We start from the raw sequence: 18,852 nt of genomic DNA, 5'->3' as shown, positions 1-18,852 counted from the left end.
TTACAAAACAATTAGATTAATTAGATAATCATTATATGACATCAGTTAGGCCAGGTTCACATCTAACGTAACATTCACTTTTACTTATGTCTTGGACTGCTGGACCGCTGGGGCACCACTCAAGATCTGTCAACATTCTTTCTCCATTCTTCTCTGTCATTTGCCTTTGATAGAAATTCATTCTGATATTCTTTCTGAAAACGTTGAAATCTTCCTTTTTACCTGCCTGGGTGGACCACTTCAGGGGCCGATTTTGAGTTTGTGTTTCTACACAAACTGTCTTTTTAGCCTTGTTTAAAAATGTTTTCCTTGTTAAAATTATGTTAAGTTCAGGCTAAAAGCCGGATTAAATGTCTAACTCATATTTTAACTTTTTTGTTAATCTTTTTCTTCCTGTAGGGTCCAAAACTTTGATCGAGGAACCCCCACCAGATTATATGTCCTACGCTCATTATGACAAGCCTGCGACCTACATACCCAGAGTATCAACACATCGTAAATCGAGTACGCCCATGGAATATGACAACCCTGGTTATGCCCCTGGGAAAGGCTCGTCCAGTAGTCGCCGAATCTCACTCAGTAGGACAGGTAGCATGCAGGAGTCAGAGGCCAACATCTACAGCACGGTTGATGGTTAGCAGTATTGTACGTTAACTTTGATGGCAAGCAGTACTTTACTGGTGAACTTTGATGGTCAGTAGTGCTTTACTGGTGAACTTTGATGGTCAGTAGTACTTCACTGGTGAACTTTGATGGTCAGCAATACTTTATATGTGAACTTTGTTAGCCAGCAGAACTTTACTAGTGAGCTTTGATGGTCATTAGTACTTCTCTGGTGAAATTCGACGGCCAGCTGTACTTCATAGGTGAACTTTGATGGCCAGCAGTACTTCACTGGTGAACTTTGATGGTCAGCAGTACTTCACTGTCAGTGGTTGATTGCTAGGTACTCTGGCACTATTTACAGATGACAATAAATAAAGACTGCCGTCTTCGTGTACTTCAGCTTTGAGTAATCCTCTGGCTAAATGTGCCATAAAACACGTAAATCTTCACATTAACCAGAAAGAACAATAGAGATAAGGAGAAGAAATAAAACCATTACGATAAACTACTTTTTTTTATTATAAAGCTTATATCAGCTCACTCTGTCTGTATGTCTGTCTGTCTAGTAGAACATTTGTGCACGTTATTTCTTCGACATCCTATCTCGGATCAAGCTGAAATTTTGCTCAATTATTTCTTTTAACTGACAATACAAGAATCAATTTAATAATAATAAAAAAATTAGTTAATTAACTATTGATAATCAGTAATTTTGTCTGGTATCTTGAAAAAGGGAAATAAATTGTACTTGACTGATGTGGTGGTATAAGCTGAAGTAGTCCCGTTTATAGGTCGACGCTTTAAAGTTTGAAATTAACAATAGATAACTATAAAACCTTCCAGTTTCATAAGCACTTCGCTAGCACAGTGGTAGAGTGTCATCTTGTGGAGGCTTTTAGCACGGTGTTCGAATTCAGGTCGTTACACGTTTATTTTTAAACAATTTTTTGTCATAATTGCATTTAAGAAGCGATCATCCAGATACTCCTTTCTTTCTCCCCCTTTCCTACTGGTCCAGACAAGAGGATCATAGCATATTGAGAAAGCTAAAAACATGAATAGCGCTAAACAAAAACATTTGGTAAAAATATTTCTAATCGCACAAGTTTATTATTATTAGTCTAGAATCCTATATCTATTACAAATTCAATTACATGACTGATCCAAACTAATTGATACAACTACGCTTAGTATAAGCTTTGCTTTTTAAAAAAAAAGGATTTTAAACATATTTTTCTTGTTTTTGCTTATTCGTTTAAAACACTTTGAGAGCGTGCACAAACACTGATAGAAGAGTAAGCTTCTAAAAGAATCCTTGAAAATTTTGTATGTATAAAAAATGGCGCCTGCACTTTTTCATTAGCGTGGTGGAAGTCAGTACCTAAATGGATCTGTTTTAAAAGATACAGTCCGATACAGTCAACACTCTTGCGAGCCCTTAATGTAATTTTTTCATTAATTGCAAAGAGTTAAGGATGATGGATATGAATTTTATTTGTATGTTTGTATTTTTCTTGCTTGTTTGTATCTTTCATGTATGTTTCTTGATATTTGGATTTTCGCACTTGATTTTTCGACCATTTCTACTCATCCAATTGGTTGCTATTAACTAATTTTGTTTATATAGAAAATGTACTAATGGAGATAAGTCGTTGTTGGTATGTAAACAATAACTATAAACACCTGTGTGACTTCCCTTGGCGACTGGTCAGACCAAAGTGTAACACATTTGTTCAAAATTGTGTTACAAACATTCTTGGTGCTACGTTGCTTTGGGTAGTAATAGTTGTCGAAAATGTTTTCTAAGCTCTGAGTGTCGCGAGTGTCGCAAATAAATCCTAAACCTGACACTGAGGTCTAGCAAGGTGAATCTAATGAACTAGTAAATAGAAAAATAAAATCAGCGCTTACATTAAAACGAATAAATAAGAAATATCAAAGCTTTTGGTGTGAACTTTATTTGAACTATAACACCCAACGCTTTGATTTTTTAATATTTTAAATTTTACTTTTTAGTGCGTTATAATATAATTGTTGTTTTATTATTATTATTATTATTTTTTGTAATATTTATATCATCTTTCAAAACAAATGTTTGTTCACATTATTTTTAGCTCTTGAATAAACTATAGGACACACCTAAGGAATTATGTTAGAAAATGTCTCAATAGCTCAATATCGTCTTTTATTATGATTAATTATTTTATAATTTACTATATTTACACAAAGAAGTTGTAGAAATTAATCTTTAATCTCTGGCGTTATTTGAGAAGCTTTTTTTTCTTTCTCTCACTGTTTTGAGTTAAGCTGAAAATAAACAAGAAAAATATTTTTAAAAATTAATTTAAAATAAACAAAAAAAACAACAACAAAGAAGACAAAACCTCCAATATTAAACTTCCTGTATAATAAAATAACAAACATAAATAATTAAAAAACTGTTTGGATCCATTAGGGTATCGATCCCATAACACCGATATCTGCTAGGACTTTAGCATTTTTCAAATCTGACTTCGAGACAGGTACACTTTTGAGATTATATATTGGTATGTCCATTATCTAGACGTATGGAGATCCAGATCTAACACTACATCTAATACTAGATCCCAAAGTTCTGATTTGGAACTCTTTAAGATCTAGTCTAAATCTACTTCTAGATCTAGAATATGGATGTAATCGAAATAAGTTCTACGTAAAAATAAAAGCAACGATTACAAACTTCAATAAGCAGTTTAAATTGACTGTTATCGCATAATTACGTCTGACTACGCCCTGTTGGCACTAGACTTAGATATAGTCTCCAGTCAAAGTTACATTTCTAGAACTGAATGTCACAAAAACTAAAGAACTTATAATAGATTTCAGAAAGAAAAACAGATGATTCACGAACTGCAGATAAACACTACATCCATAGAACAAGTGAAGTCATATAAATATCTAGGCGTCATCATTGATAACAGGCATTCATGTGAAGACCACATTGGAACTCTGACAAAGAAAACAGACCAGCGACTATTTTTTCCTATACAAACTCAATAGCTTTAAACTAAATACGAAGTTCCTAAATAATTTTTTTACGGCGCGACTATGCAAAATCTGCTAACATACGGAATTACTTGTTGGCAAGGCAACACTTCATCTAAACTGTTGCGCCGCCTAGGAAACATCATAAAGAGGGCATCAAAAATCACACGCACAAAATTACCATATTTAAATGAATGTTTTGAACAAAAAATGTCTAAGAAAAATCAGGAAAATCTTGGAAGACAATAGCCACCCGCTCCATCATATCTACGTCAAGTCGTCGCGAAGTGGGCGACTACTGTCAATCAAGACAAGAACAGAGCGGTACAAAAACTCGTTCGTACCTTACTTGGTCACATTATATCAACGCGACCCTTTGATCAGGAAACATAAAGGACCAAGATGCCTGTGTGTAGTCGCTGAATGAACTCTTTATGTTGTGTCTGTTCCATTTATGTGAATGTTTCTGTTGTGTGGTCTTTATATGAGAAAAGAGTCCTTGTAATCACAACACATTTCCACAGAGATCAATAAAATTTACTATAAAGCATGTACAAATATTTACGCCTAAAAGTAAGAAGCAATGTAATGACCTAACATCAACATACAAGTTCCACTTGAAAATATTTGGGGGGGGGGGTGTTTTTACATGGTTTGGATGTTCCTTCAGAACTGAATAATATGACATCCTTGGCCAAACCTAGCGCATCTCGGCTGGAGAAGGCAGCGGGTAAAGTGTTAACCCTGGGCCATCGAGAAGATAGTTGGGAGCGATTCCAACACGACCAGGCAACCACCAAAATATCCAATAAAACAAACGGCACGATTTCACAAAATATTTTTACTTGAGTGAAATAAAATGGGGAAATTAAATTTTATACAAATATTGTTATTGTGCAGCACTTCATTAACTTACGTTGCTTACTCGGTAAGGTAATACTTATGCAAGAACCTTTACACCATAAATATAATTTTAACCCTACATTTTTTGCAATTGATTGATTAATGTAGCGACGTTCTACAAAATTACGCAAAATTAGTATTGTTTTTTTTTTTAAATAAATACCACGCATATATTGACAATGACAATACTGAAGACACATACATTGACACATATTGACAAATGACAATACTGAAGACACATACATTGACACATATTGATAAATGACAATACTGAAGACACATACATTGACTCATATTGACAAATGACAATACTGAAGACTCATACATTGACTCATATTGATAAATGACAATACTGAAGACACATACATTGACTCATATTGATAAATGACAATACTGAAGACACATACATTGACTCATATTGACAAATGACAATACTGAAGACACATACATTGACTCATATTGACAAATGACAATACTGAAGACTCATACATTGACTCATATTGACAAATGACAATACTGAAGACACATACATTGACACATATTGACAAATGACAATACTGAAGACACATACATTGACACATATTGACAAATGACAATACTGAAGACACATACTATTTCATACATCTTGAGTTACGACGCAGATGCTTAGCGGTAAACCGCTTGGCTTCCGAACCTTGAAAGATTGGATTTTTTTTTTCGGGATCTTTAATAATAATAATAATAATTGAATAATAATAATAATTGCAACAACGTTTACTAGTTACCTTGTTTTACTGTAATTCTATTTCGGGCTGTCATGTGGGAAGAGGATCTGGAGGTCCTTCATTTCCAGCACCGTGTTATCGTCAAGGTCGGCGAAGTTGAAGTTGCCTTCCAGAAACGCCTTGTGGGCGTCACCTGTCACGTAGTCCGCCGTGGCGATGTGCCTCTTGTACTCGTCCTCAGTGACCCTCTTGTCGCCGTCCAGGTCTGCGCCCAGGATGAGGAGGTCAACGTAGAAGAAGACGACCCTCGGCCTCAGCGTTAATTCCAGCTCCTCGTGGTCGATCACATTGTTCTTGTCCTTGTCGAACAGGCCGTACAGCTTCTCCACCGCGGCTCGGACTTTTGCATCAGCGGATCTCACACTTTCCATGTAATCTGACCTAGATATCTGTCCAACCGTGACAAATGTCAGCGCTATTTTGTCCATGGCTTTGTAGACCGGGGCGATGTCCTGGAAGTCGAGAAGAGGGGTGCCGGTGGTGTTCAAGGCGTCGTAGTAAGTGAGGAGAAAGTTGGACGTCTGAGAGTCAGCCCTCAATGAGGCGAGAAGGTCTTTCAACTCTCTGGAAGACATTGTCTTGGAATATACCTAGAATTTTTTGTTTTCAAACAGAGCTAGTTAAAATGCTATAAAAACATCCCTACTTCGTACAGTCTAAAATACTAAAATAGTCAAAGTTTATTATTAAAAATTTCTGGAAACGAAACGAAATATTATTTTTTACACGCTAGGTCATTATTCTTAATCATTAAGAATATATATATATAATTCTGCTCTTCCCTCAAGTGTTTGGACGAGAAGAAGTAAAGGAAAGATTACTCTCTTATTTTTGCGGATAGTCAAGCCACGAAAAATCAAGAGGGGGGGGGGAAGACTAGTGGGTATTCACACGTCGATACGGATGGCTGTGCGCTTGACTGTCAAACCCTGCCTGCTCCCATCCCCCTTCGTCCTGCGGGAGGTTTGGACTAGAAAGTAAACTATCGTCAACTCTGAAGGAACATCCGAAACATGTAAAACATTTTACAAGCAAATATTTTACAAACATTAAATAGCAGCGCCGGACTTAACCATTGTGGCCAAGAAGTCATGGAAAGAGAACAAGTAATTTGCTATGTATATTTACAGGTCACTAAATAGCAGGGCCGGACTTAAGCATTGTGGGGCCCTATGCGAAACAGATTACACTATTACGGCTAATGCATTATGCCGTTTTTATTTATCGCGCATATGTAGCGGCATATGTACGCCGCCGGTCGATTAGTTTTATATAATAATGATCTGTATTATCCATAAGGAAATTTGTCTTACAATTTGTTCATTACACCAAACAAAACATTATAACTAAATAAAACAAAAATATACATATAGGTATAAAGAGAGAGAGACAGATAGACAGAAAGACATAGATACATAGATAGATTAAAAAGATTAAAATATTTAATTTATTATGAAAAACTTACGTTGGAAATCTGATTCAGAGAAATGAAACAAAACAGAAACAATTGAATTGTTCCCATGATGCTGAAATAAAAAAGAAAATGAAAGCATTCAATTTCGCTTCATTTGAGTTGAACATTTCCCTTTGACTTGCATCTTTGCTTAGAATCTAAACTCCAAACATTTGACTGAAAAACAAACAAAAAGATTGAGAATAGCCCCAGTGGCGGCCGTAAAAACTTTGAATAGTAGGCTCCTTACTTCATTTTTTATTTGACAGTATCTTGGATAGAGACAGTAAAAAGAAATAGGCGTCAGAATAATACAATCAATAGTATAGAAAGCTAAAGACAGCGAGAAGACTTTGGGCCTCGATTCTTGAAGAAAAGCGTGCCACACGGAAAATGGCCAGCTCCTCTACTACCAAAGCGAAAGCCACCTTGACAAGCAATATATGTGGACGGGAGTGTCTCTCCAAAATAGGGCTCCACAGCCATATGAAAAAGTGTTCGAGATGAAGCATAGTCATTTCACGACTGAAGGAGGCAATGATTATGATGATGATGAGTATTGAAGTAACGTCTGTATTATATAAGATAAGATAAGATAAGAATTGTAATTTTTCAATATTTCTTAATATTTATTCAGGTCACAGGTCGAGAAGTCTGACCTGTGATGTGGCAAAGAACTATTGGGCTAAACTGCCTACAGGTTGCGACATCGCAGGTCAGTCTTGAGGACTGAGGTCTTCTATAAGGATTGATCTAGCACTAACCCATTTTACATTACAAGCACAATGACCTACTTTACGTTTATTGCAAGCGTAAGAACCTACCTCGAGTCCAGAAACTGTCAGCACCTTGGATTAGAATACTAAAGACCTACCTCATATGTTGACCTTCTTGGTAGAAATGTTAAAACATAACTTCGGTATGGATGTCACTTTGATTTCTTCGATTTTATAACACTTCATACACATAGGTAAACACACACACACACACACACCTACCTACCCACACACGCACACATAACAGCGGTTCTCCTGTTGTTGTTCTCTTCTGTCTTCTTGTGTTCGTCAGAAAATGTTGTACTTTCAATTGCTTGCGGGTCCCATGTCTCATCTTAAAAAAAAGTAACTCTCTGAGAGTTATTCTCTCCAATTTATCAAGAACATATAAAAAAATACTTTGGAAAAAAAAAAGCTTATATTAAATGTAGTTGTATCAATTTGTTTGGAAACATAATGCAATTAAGCTTGTAATAGATCTTAGACTTGTGTCAAGTTTACCGTTTCTGTAGCAATTGTGGTTTTTACAGGGTGGGGTCGCTACTCCAACGCCAAACCCTCCTCCTTTCTCACCCGTGCTTGGGACCGGCAGATATAATAAACCTATGCTAATAGAAATATTTGTACCAATTGTTGTTTGTTTTTCCAGTTCTATTTCACGCTTTTAGCTTTCTCTAGACGCTACGACGCGATCACTTGTCTGGTCAAATGGGAAAGAGTGGCGGGAGAAGCAAGGGGTAAAAGGTGAAAGACCCGAATTCCAACTCGAGGGCTCATGTCTCCTCAAGCCTACACACTGATATTTCTAAGCATGTCACTAACTGAGCGAAGCGAAAGAAATACGATTTTTAGTAAATCAATAAATGTATTGTCACAAACTTTGTGTTTTTCTCGTCTTCACAAATTGATGGCATTTTTTTTTAAATTCATAAAATGAAAACCAAAAATTTGACACACTCATATATAGACAAATAAATGATTGAAATGTTGTATACACATGCCCGATAACTCCGTAATTTTTAGTGAGAACCGCTGTTTGTTTATTTTTTCCCTCACAAGTCAAAATATAGAATTGACTCATTAAGAGAAATGGGAATGTTCTGTTGTGCAAATCTGTGCGACAGATTTTGTGTCCCATGTTTTCAAGCATAAGACCTGTCACATTCAGTTAGTGACCCTTCATCGCGGGTTCAGTTGTTGCCGTTTTCTGGGTCACTCTGAAGAAACAACACGAGATTACTTCCCTTTCCTTTCCGTGACATCAAATGATGTTCATCTGTAAGTGATGTGCTTCATCAACATCATGAGGTGACCACTTTGTATTTTATAACTACCAATCCAAAAAGGGCATTGAATTTATATTTCTTGTGCGTCCAATTCAAAATGGCATTGGGTGAATACTAAGTGCCATTTTACTTTAGTTAGCGATAAAATAAAATCCTTTAATATACTTTTAAATACATTAAATTCACGATAAACTATAAACATGATTAGGAAACACAATTAGACCTAGATCTATATGATGCCAACAAAAGTGGGAATATCGCAAAAGAAATGCAATTGTAAACTTTCTCATATAGACCTTTAGATCTACAGAGCAGATGATGCAAAGATCATCTGTTTCTGTGGCTCACAGTTAACTCTTTCTCTCCTAATCAACGATACCATCGTTGATTTTGACCTCATTAAAATAAATTAATGTTTAATTTTATAAACTTGACTTTGTGTTATATAAATATAAAAAAAGCATGCATTCCCCTTTAATTCTATACCAAATACAACATAAAAAAAAACAACAACAAAGCTATTGAAGCCTAATCCTAAGAGTGTAGTGAGATAGTAATGAGCAAATTGAAGAATTCATTCGAAACGTGGAAAAATTATTACGGAGAGAAAGAGTTAACTAGGGTGTCGTGTGGCCAGCACAACCACCACCCGACTTAACTCTTTCTCTCCGTAATTATTTACCACATTCTGGTGGAATCAACGTTGGCATCGTCAGTTAGGAGAGAAAGAGTTTTCCTCAAATAACGTCAAGTACCCATTTGTGCTGGTTGGACTGATAGACACACTAAAGATCCCTAAATTAACAATCAGACTCTTCATCTGAATTTCAAATGGAGACAAAGGCCAAGCACTTTACCACTCAACCACCGCGCCTCCGCTGCAAACGAAAAAAATGACCAGTTGTGTTTCTTCTGTGTTCGATGACAGTGTGTGTGTGTGTTGCTTTTTGTAGGCTTCTCGTGTAGAATATAAACATAGAGAATAGGTGTCTAGCTCAGTTATTTTAGACATTATTAACTTGAAAATTTATTACAATTAAACCCTCACTTTCTGCATACTGCTGTCATCGACACGAGCAATTAGGATTAGACTCAAGGACTACAGAAAAATATATTTTAATCCACTGATATGGGAGAACGTCAATTATCTTCGTCGCTGTAGTGTACTAGGCCATTGTCTACACTGCAGTGGTCTTCAACGGGGGCGCTATCGCCCCCTGGGGGGCGATTTTGAGATTTTAGGGGGCGCTGGGCACAAAAGGGATTTTGGGATTTTACTGAAATATAGTTAGCACGTCATCAGTAACCCTGTCTCTAATTTCTTGGCCTGTGGTGAGGCCACAACATCTACAAATATTAAAACAATAAACACTGACAAGTGCTAAAAAAGTTGAAAAGAGAAAAAACAAAATTACTTAAAAAACAAACAAACATAGCTTATCAGCACTTCGTTTATTCTTTAGACCGGATACGCCAAAAAGCAATTTTACATAGCCATCCACAAAGAGGCTGTTCAGTACTGTTATTAGCATTCCTATACAGGCCTGTGCTGATAACGTACAACATACTGGGTAGGCCCTGCAGGTCTATACCATACACTATTTTTTAGAAGTTTAGACATTTCTTGAGCCGTTCTGTAACATAGTAAAATATAGATCATTTCGAATCAATTTTTTTGTTAAAATTTTTGTTTTATACTACCACTAGTATTACACACCGGCTACGCCCGTCGATTTGTTCCCGAGCTATAAATTGTTTAATTTGGCCAGAAAATCGTTTCCTTTTTTTTTTTAACTTCCAAGTCAAAGGTCACATTTTAACGATTTATAAACAAAACTTTTTAGCCTTTGAACTCTAGTATCTGTTAAATAAAACAACCCGCTCTCTCTCTCTTTTTTTTTTCTCTCTCTCTCTCTCCATCTTTGTATCTTGAACCCTTTTTTTTTCACTCTGCGCTTTGTATGTTATCTAATATAGACTTTTGACTTGAATTGGAGTATCCCGCTTTATAAATCCCCCCCCCCCCCACTCACACACACACTAATTGGTTTCTCAATTCACTATCAGAATACTTAATACACTTTTTTAACGACCGGAAGCCCCACCCACCCGAACATTCACAACTTTTCGACCATTTTATTACAACGACAAAATTTTTATTTTTTTTTAGCATCCTCTAATGATAGTCAAATGAATCGAGCCCTCAACACACAATGTCAGCTCTTGAATTCTAGACATAGCTCCTTTGGTAAGTTTAACTGTTTTGTTGTTGTTGTTTTTGTCTGTCTGGTAAAAAGTTTGTTGTTCACGTTATTTCTTCCAAACTAAATTTCGGATCAAGCTGAAATCTCGCACAATTATTTCTTTAGCTGACAACACAAGAAACAATTTAAAAAGATGAACCAATTAGTCTTTGTACCAGACAGACAGACGGAGTGAGTTTATATTAAGCTTTGTAAATAGGACGAGAGTATAGAAACAATAGATAACTCTACAATCTTCCATGTTCATAAGCTCTCCACTAGCAGAGTGGTTACCGTGTTGGCTTGAGAAGGCTTGAGCCGTGAGTTTGAATTGAGGACGTTCCGTACGACAGTTGATGAGATCTTTCGATACATTAATGATTAAGTCAGTCAGTCAAGTGGTATTCTGAAACGTATCTATATCATAAGTGCAATATATCACTCAGTGACTGATTTCTGCACCTATGTATCCATGTATAAAGATATCTCTTAAACCTTCAAACGAATACTTTACGGACGAAATGTATATATGTGTGTGTGTGTCGATGGAGAGGGAGCGTTATAAAACGAGTCGCTCAAAATCAAGTCAAAAGTATATGCCAGAGAAAAAGGACGAAAAAAAAAACAACTAAAAGGAGAGAGAGAGAGAGAGAGAGAAAGAGAGCGAGAGACAGAGAGAGAGAAAGACAGAGAGAGACAGAGAGAGAGACAGACAGAGAGAGACAGAGAGAGAGAGACAGACAGAGAGATAGACAGAGAGAGAGAGAGAGAGAGAGCGGACCCTTGTTTCAGATACTAGATATCACGGTAAAATAGAGTATATTAGGTGACTTGTTTAAGTGTGGCCTATTTATTGAAGTTCTAAAAATATAAAAGAAAAAAAGGTTAGGCTGTTCCATCCTTAATATACAATATATATCCAAGGTACAAGACAACGAGATCTGACGGTGGAAAAAAACTGGGATGAGGATACTCAGAAGAGGCTTGTCTCTTGAGACTAGGACTTTTTTTTCTATTTCCTTATGATATGCAATTTTAACAGGAAAAATAAGATTCCATTATGTAACAACTGATGTGAAAGATCAGGTTTGTAATAAAATTTTTATTGGGTATTCATCTGGTGAAAGGAGAACTGAATTCGTGTAATGTTTGAAGAGCGTCGTTGATGTTTTTTTTATGATTTACAAAATGAATATTTTTAACATACTTTAAAAAAATATTATATTAAGTGGAACTGTATCTAATAGTTAGGATAGATGTCATTAAATGTGTAACAGATCTAGAATAACAATAATAAATCAGTGCGAATATAAATATTTTTACCAATTAACTTTTTTTAGCGCAATTTCATGGTTTTAGCTTTCTAAATGCGCTATGATTCTACCACTTGTCTAAATCACTTAGGAAGGGAAGGAGGAAGGAAGGAAAAGGCAGGGAGGGGGGGGGGCAATTTGAATTCAAGCTACCGTGATCGCTTTTAACATGAATTTTCGTTTACAAAAATGGAACGCCTTGAATTTGAGCTCGGGTGTTCCAGCCTCATCAAGTCAAAGTACTAAACACACTACCAGCAAAGTGCTTACGAAAATTCTCTACACAAAGTACACAGGAGATTACTTATATCATCACATCTGTCTAGTACAATTTCTTTCCCTTATTCAATACCAAACAAATAAAATGAATCCCCAATATTTCATTCACTTATTGATTAATTTGATTTATTAATTCATGTTTTGTTAGGTACAAGAAATGTGGGTGAAATAATGTGTACAAACTTTTATCAGACAGAATGAGTTAATATAAGACTTTGTAAAAACACTGTACATCATACGAGAAATGATCAATACATTCTAGTCTCTTAATTTAGGCTTTCAGCAGTGTCAACAAGAGTTGACAATCCAATTGTCATCAAATAAACATTGGATATGTATACACGTTTTTTTTTCAGCTTGCAAACACTTCATGGTCTCAAAAAGCTGGATGAGTTGCCATGGATTTCAAAAACTGGCTCTAACAATTTTCCTAGAAATTTGACATTTTATGTATTAACTTTGGGAAAACATTACTAGTTAATTGGCTACGCAGAAAAAAACAACAACTCTGGTTTAACCGTTATAATTTATTAGACTATAATTATATTAAAATTAAATCTGTTTTTGAATTGCTTTTTTTTTACTTAAAGCATGCCCCGGTGCCTCATGGTCCAAACATTTTTGTGAGCCAGTGGGAGGAGCTGTCATCTGAGAGAAGCATTCCGTGCTGCCTTGTGTCGATCAATAAACAACTCGAACTCGAGAAGCCTTGATAGATAATAAACATCCAAATTTATTTTACACATCTTTTTTGATGAAAGTTATCATTTAACAACTCTCGTCAGTTTCCTAAGATTAAAATATATCCATCCATCCATCCATCTATCTATGCATCTAGCTATCTACCTATCCTTTAAAAATGAATATTCAAATAATGTAGAATCAAAAGACAACTGTGATGAATTGCACGTGGTATTAAAGGAAATCATATCTTTATTTATATTACAAGCTTACATTCAAATTATTTAATTCTATGATTTGTTATCTATGCATGGTTATAATTAATCTAATTAATTTTCTCTCTCTCTATCTATCCATCCATCCATCTATCTATCCAATAAAGATAAACATTCAAATTATGTAGAATCGAAAGACACCAGTGACTAATTGTAAATAGACTTCAATATTAAAAGGGAACATGGTGCATGGTTATAAGGATTCCCAATTTGGGAGAAGTATATCGATTTCTGCTTGTATGTAAAGTCAACCTTTTAGGCTTATCTTGTTAAGATTTGTTCAATACACCATTTACAAAATGTTCAATGCTAGATTTTTTAGACAAAAAATTTGTTTTAACTTTTTTTTTGAATGCCACCTCTAAAAGCATTGCACCAAATGTCTCAACACTATTCATTATTTCAGCATTCACTTGAAATGACCTGCTGATGAAGTCAGGTGCATTAATTATGGTGTTGATATTTACGTTAAATGTCATATCCTGAAATGAAATGGTACTAAAAGTAGTCTTTAAAGTCACGGCGCTAAAGGTCATCCCATAAAGTCATGCTTGAAATAGTTTTTGAGATACCATGATGCAGCTTTTCACCAGGAACGACATGGCAGCGAATGTCAAATAAACATGAATTTTGCTGAGTTGAGCAGTGTGTAGATCAATATATTAACAGTATTAACACTAGTCTTCTACTTGGGAAGATAGCTCCAGAAATTAGAGTTACTTTCTCCTGAAGATGTCATGAATACCACTAAAAACGGCTGGTTTAGAACTGGGCCCTCATTGTCTGTTAATCCAATGTTTCTGTAATCAACGGTGCGTCCCGAAGAGTCGGTGACTTTGAGGTAAAGGCCGTAATTAGCGAGCGGGAAGAGGGCCCAGATCTCAGCCGCTTGTGTAACATCCAGAACAATCCATCCGCTTTCATCCGGGTCGGTCGTCCTTGTAGCGCCAAGAAAAATGCCCTTAGCACCGCTGTCAGATGTGACTTGTATCTCGTATAGGCTTAGAGTAAACTCCCCTTGATACTGATCTTCACCTGAGGACTCTTTATAAAGATGAAGCTCCGCGGCCTTGACCTGGTCACCTTTAGAGACGGTAAAGTTAAAATAAAAAACGGCATCCGTGTCGTGTCTTGGGTAACGAACCATGTCTGGAACGTTAGGCAAAGCGACTGTGACGTCAGGGGTCCCAGAGTTGGTCTTAGCAGAAGAAAGTGTGCTGCTTAGGTCAAGGTCGTTCCCATTTCTTTCGGCGTTGCTCGCCACATAGAGGTCAAGCATGAAGTTGGTGGCCGAGTCTATAGGTTTAGTTCCGTGCCGTAGTAACTCCAACAGCTTCTGCTTTTGCTGGTCTCCCTTGCGATGTTTGCGACTGTCTGGAATCTGAGGCTGACCTTGATTGTCGTTGTCCTCGTATGAGATATACTTTGAACTGACCAATGTACACAGCAACAGAACCAAGATTCGAGCCATCATGAGACACGCAGGTATTAATTTCACCAAATTTGAAACCTTTCTGAAACGGAAGAATTTAAATTAAAATTTGAGAACAGGATGTCATCAATGTTGCAATAAAGATGGTTTATGGAAACAAATAGGCTACCTTATAAAATGATTTTGTATATGACTCCTCAATAATAATAATAATAATAATAATTAAACTTATAGAGCGCCTTTAACAAACAAAATGTAGTCTGAAGGCGCTGTGATAACATTACAAACATAAACACGAAAGCTAAAATGACAAACTAATCTAATAAAGTTTTGAACAGATGGGCCTTACTGTTCTTCTCGAATGTAGTGAAGCATGTTGTCTGTCTGAGATCGATTGGGAGTGAGTTCCATGTATGTATTTATTCCATATTTAGCGACAGGGGCGGAATGGCTATATGGGCATCTGGGCAAATACCCGGTGGGCCGTTACCCAAATGGGACAGTAGGGCCACCGAAATGGCCTGATCGAAGCCACTATGGCACATTTCAAATTGTTAAAGGTTTTATAATATTCGTATTATATTATTATTTTTATTTGTATTAAAGGCATCCTGAGCGTCGTGTTTAAAAAAAAAACTTTCACAGACATTGCAATGTAATACTATTTTAATCTAACACATTTTCGGAAAATAAAATGTAGGATGTAGACAGTGCTACTAGTAGGCTTCATCTTTTTAGGGCCTACATAATTGCTGATTTAAAAAGACCTATACTGCTTATAAAGATATAGAGTTCACTGTATGCATGCATATCAATACATTATCCAACGTAACAATGATTTTGATGACAGGTACACCTAGAAATGAAAGCCCATCACATGATAGAGAATTTGTGGGCCAGATTTTATAGAAATCCCCGGGCCGATTTTGACACCCAGTCCGCCCCTGTTTAGCGACATCAAACATAACTAACATAAAACGTTTATACAAAATTATATACAACTTACAAAGAACTTTTGCGAAATAAAGATATAATTACAAAATCGCCAGTATGAGAAACAAACTCTTGACATTCGCATTTACTGTACTGGGTGCTATCAACTGAGCAAACCATTCATACTATTATTACACGAAATTTTAGCATTAAATAAAGGATTCATTGTTTTACTTCCAAATCCCTAGTGCTATTAGAGAAGGAATGGGTTGCCTGAGCTAGCCAGGAAAACCAGTGACTTGGCAGAATTTAAGTCATTGGTTAATAGGCATGACTGAATGCATGACGCGTAGGACGTAATCATCTTATTTTTAAAGTAACGTCTGTATTATATAAGATAAGATAATCCATATACGTCAGACTATGTAGAAAATGGGAGATAACTGTAGGAATTTAAGAAGTAAGAAATTGACTAACAAAAATAAAAAAAATATTTTTGTGAATTGCTTTGGCATATTCACAATCGATCTTAAATCAGATCCATACGAAATTGGGCAGTTATACATGAACAGTGAGTTTTTTTTTGTTGTTGTAATGACAGCTTTATTTGTTTGCAGTAGTCTAATACTTGGGGAAATAACTCCACAAATTAGATCGTCTGCAATAATTGTGAATGAACATTTTTTGTTTAGTGCAAACGGTTTGGAGAGTAGGATGAATTGTTTTTAACGCACGCATGCGGAAAGGTTTGTTCATTTGGGAAGTTATATGATGTTTTCCTCATTGAGAGTAGATTAGTTACGTGCGATTATTATTTTCCTCCATTGTGGTGGCTGTATGACACCCTCGTTAACAGTCGGGCATAGAAACAGATGACCTTTACATCCTCTGTCTTATAGATTGCTAGGTCAGAAAGGGATACTTTGCTTTTTATTTTTAATAAATTGAAAAAAAAATCTGAAGCTGATTACAGCCAAATGTGAAATTATTCTTACAGTCACAAAACAGATTAAATCATAATTTAATGTAAAATGTTCAAATATTAACTAAAACTGTATTTTCTCATCTTTAGGTTACGCATCTGTTACCAATGACTCTGGAGATATCATACTAGTCACTGTAAGAGCGAGCACACGAGATTTTTTAAAACTACAATTTAATGAAATCATAAATCATTTTTTTTTCTTTGTGGGAAAGTTACAAACAGCCTAACAGGCCATAATGAAGACTTAGTTAGTCTAAGAGGGCCATAATCAAGACTTCATTAGACTGGGAGAAACAATATTAAGACTCAGAGAGCCATAATTTAGACCACTAGACTAAGATGGCTCAGAACCTTAATCAAGGACACTTGACTAGGAGGACCATAATCACGACTTAACTATTTGACAACTAAGAGTGGTGTAATTAAGATTACACTTGACTAGACTAAGAGAGTTATAATTAGACAGATATGGAGGTAATAAAGACTTCAGAGGACCAGTAAGTTATGTCAAGTCTCTTATGACTCGTTCAGAGGACCAGTAAGTTATGTCAAGTCTCGTACGACTCGTTCAGAGGACCAGTAAGTTATGTCAAGTCTCTAAGAGGACCAGTAAGTTATGTCAAGTCTCTAAGAGGACCAGTAAGTTATGTCAAGTCTCTAAGAGGACCAGTAAGTTATGTCAAGTCTCTAAGAGGACCAGTAAGTTATGTCAAGTCTCTAAGAGGACCAGTAAGTTATGTCAAGTCTCTAAGAGGACCAGTAAGTTATGTCAAGTCTCTAAGAGGACCAGTAAGTTATGTCAAGTCTCTAAGAGGACCAGTAAGTTATGTCAAGTCTCTAAGAGGACCAGTAAGTTATGTCAAGTCTCTAAGAGGACCAGTAAGTTATGTCAAGTCTCTAAGAGGACCAGTAAGTTATGTCAAGTCTCTAAGAGGACCAGTAAGTTATGTCAAGTCTCTAAGAGGACCAGTAAGTTATGTCAAGTCTCTAAGAGGACCAGTAAGTTATGTCAAGTCTCTAAGAGGACCAGTAAGTTATGTCAAGTCTCTAAGAGGACCAGTAAGTTATGTCAAGTCTCTAAGAGGACCAGTAAGTTATGTCAAGTCTCGTACGACTCGTTTGTCTCTAAATGGAAAGTAGCAGATCGAGTAGATTGAGGTTCAAAGTGAGACCAGTTGTTATAGAACACCTCGACCTGTACTAACTTAACCATAATTACTTTGCAACAAAAAAATTACTTACATGATTAACTCTTTCTGCTTGGATGTAGTCAATAATATAACTTTAACACGATTATTTTCCTGAATGCAAGAGTAAAGTCCTCACGCTAAGTAAAACAGTTTTTAAAATGCCGATTTAAACGAATACACAGATGAAGATCGTTGCGCCAAAAAAAAAAAGGCTTCTCTGACCAAGACATCTATTGCCAAGTTTGCGTGGCGTGCTGACGAGGTGACCGAATGACCAGTTATTTGTCAGTAACTATTCACCGTTGAATGGCCAAGCTGGGCAGGTTGGATAACGCTCTAAAAACAACAGTGGACAGCCAATCAGGTGGAACGGGCGACTCTAATGTAATCCTACGTCACGGGTGGTTGGGTGGCGCCCTTGTTGTAGGTTTGATCAAGGTGTTGTGACGGCAGTCCAGTCGTAACACTATTGACAGAGTTGGTTGTAGTCTGAGTCGAACAATGCTATTGTTCCAATGTGTCGAAAGGATAATGGTAAATGGGTCTACCGACATAGATCAAGTTGAAAGGTGTTCTTCATAGGTCTTCCTATGTTATTCATTCCTTAAGATTAGAAGCCAAACACTCCTTGTCTCCGCTTTTTGCTCACATTTTGGCATGTATCTTTTTTTTTTAAACAATTGCATAAATTTGTTAATTTTTTTTTATA

At 36.2% G+C, this 18,852-nt stretch overlaps 3 protein-coding genes across 4 annotated transcripts in view; 1 reads left to right on the top strand and 2 right to left on the bottom strand.

Moving 5' to 3' along the window:
- The window catches only part of LOC106057540 (uncharacterized), a 31,805-nt gene extending 28,868 nt beyond the window's left edge, over nt 1-2,937 (top strand). The window contains exon 10 of the mRNA XM_056032976.1: nt 400-2,937. Coding sequence (XP_055888951.1) covers nt 400-638 — 239 coding nt within the window. The 3' untranslated portion in view covers nt 639-2,937. The remainder of the gene's footprint in view (nt 1-399) is intronic.
- Nucleotides 2,773-7,700, bottom strand: LOC106057579 (uncharacterized). 2 transcript variants are annotated; one of them, XM_013214823.2, is made up of 4 exons: nt 7,625-7,700; nt 6,763-6,823; nt 5,298-5,887; nt 2,773-2,913 (listed from the first exon to the last, which is right to left on the bottom strand). In XM_013214823.2, the coding sequence occupies exons 1-3, from the start codon at nt 7,627-7,629 to the stop codon at nt 5,315-5,317; spliced, it is 639 nt and encodes a 212-aa protein (XP_013070277.2). In that variant the 5' UTR covers nt 7,630-7,700; the 3' UTR covers nt 2,773-2,913; nt 5,298-5,314. The 2 variants fall into 2 exon arrangements, with proteins under 2 accessions (XP_013070277.2, XP_013070278.2); XM_013214824.2 differs by having other exon boundaries at nt 7,575-7,682.
- A 6,285-nt stretch (nt 7,701-13,985) lies between these two features.
- LOC106057489 (protein 60A-like) lies at nt 13,986-18,384 on the bottom strand. Its single transcript, XM_056034025.1, has 2 exons — nt 18,196-18,384; nt 13,986-15,117 (listed from the first exon to the last, which is right to left on the bottom strand). Exon 2 carries the CDS (start codon nt 15,075-15,077, stop codon nt 14,289-14,291), a length of 789 nt encoding a protein of 262 aa, XP_055890000.1. The 5' UTR covers nt 15,078-15,117; nt 18,196-18,384; the 3' UTR covers nt 13,986-14,288.
- Between the last annotated feature and the right edge of the window lie 468 nt (nt 18,385-18,852).

This window comes from Biomphalaria glabrata, chromosome 6, assembly GCF_947242115.1.
Source record: "Biomphalaria glabrata chromosome 6, xgBioGlab47.1, whole genome shotgun sequence".
In the NCBI taxonomy this organism is placed as follows: Eukaryota; Metazoa; Mollusca; class Gastropoda; family Planorbidae; genus Biomphalaria; species Biomphalaria glabrata.
The sequence above is the reverse complement of the archived record's forward strand: the minus strand, read 5'-3'. Positions and strand labels throughout refer to the sequence as shown.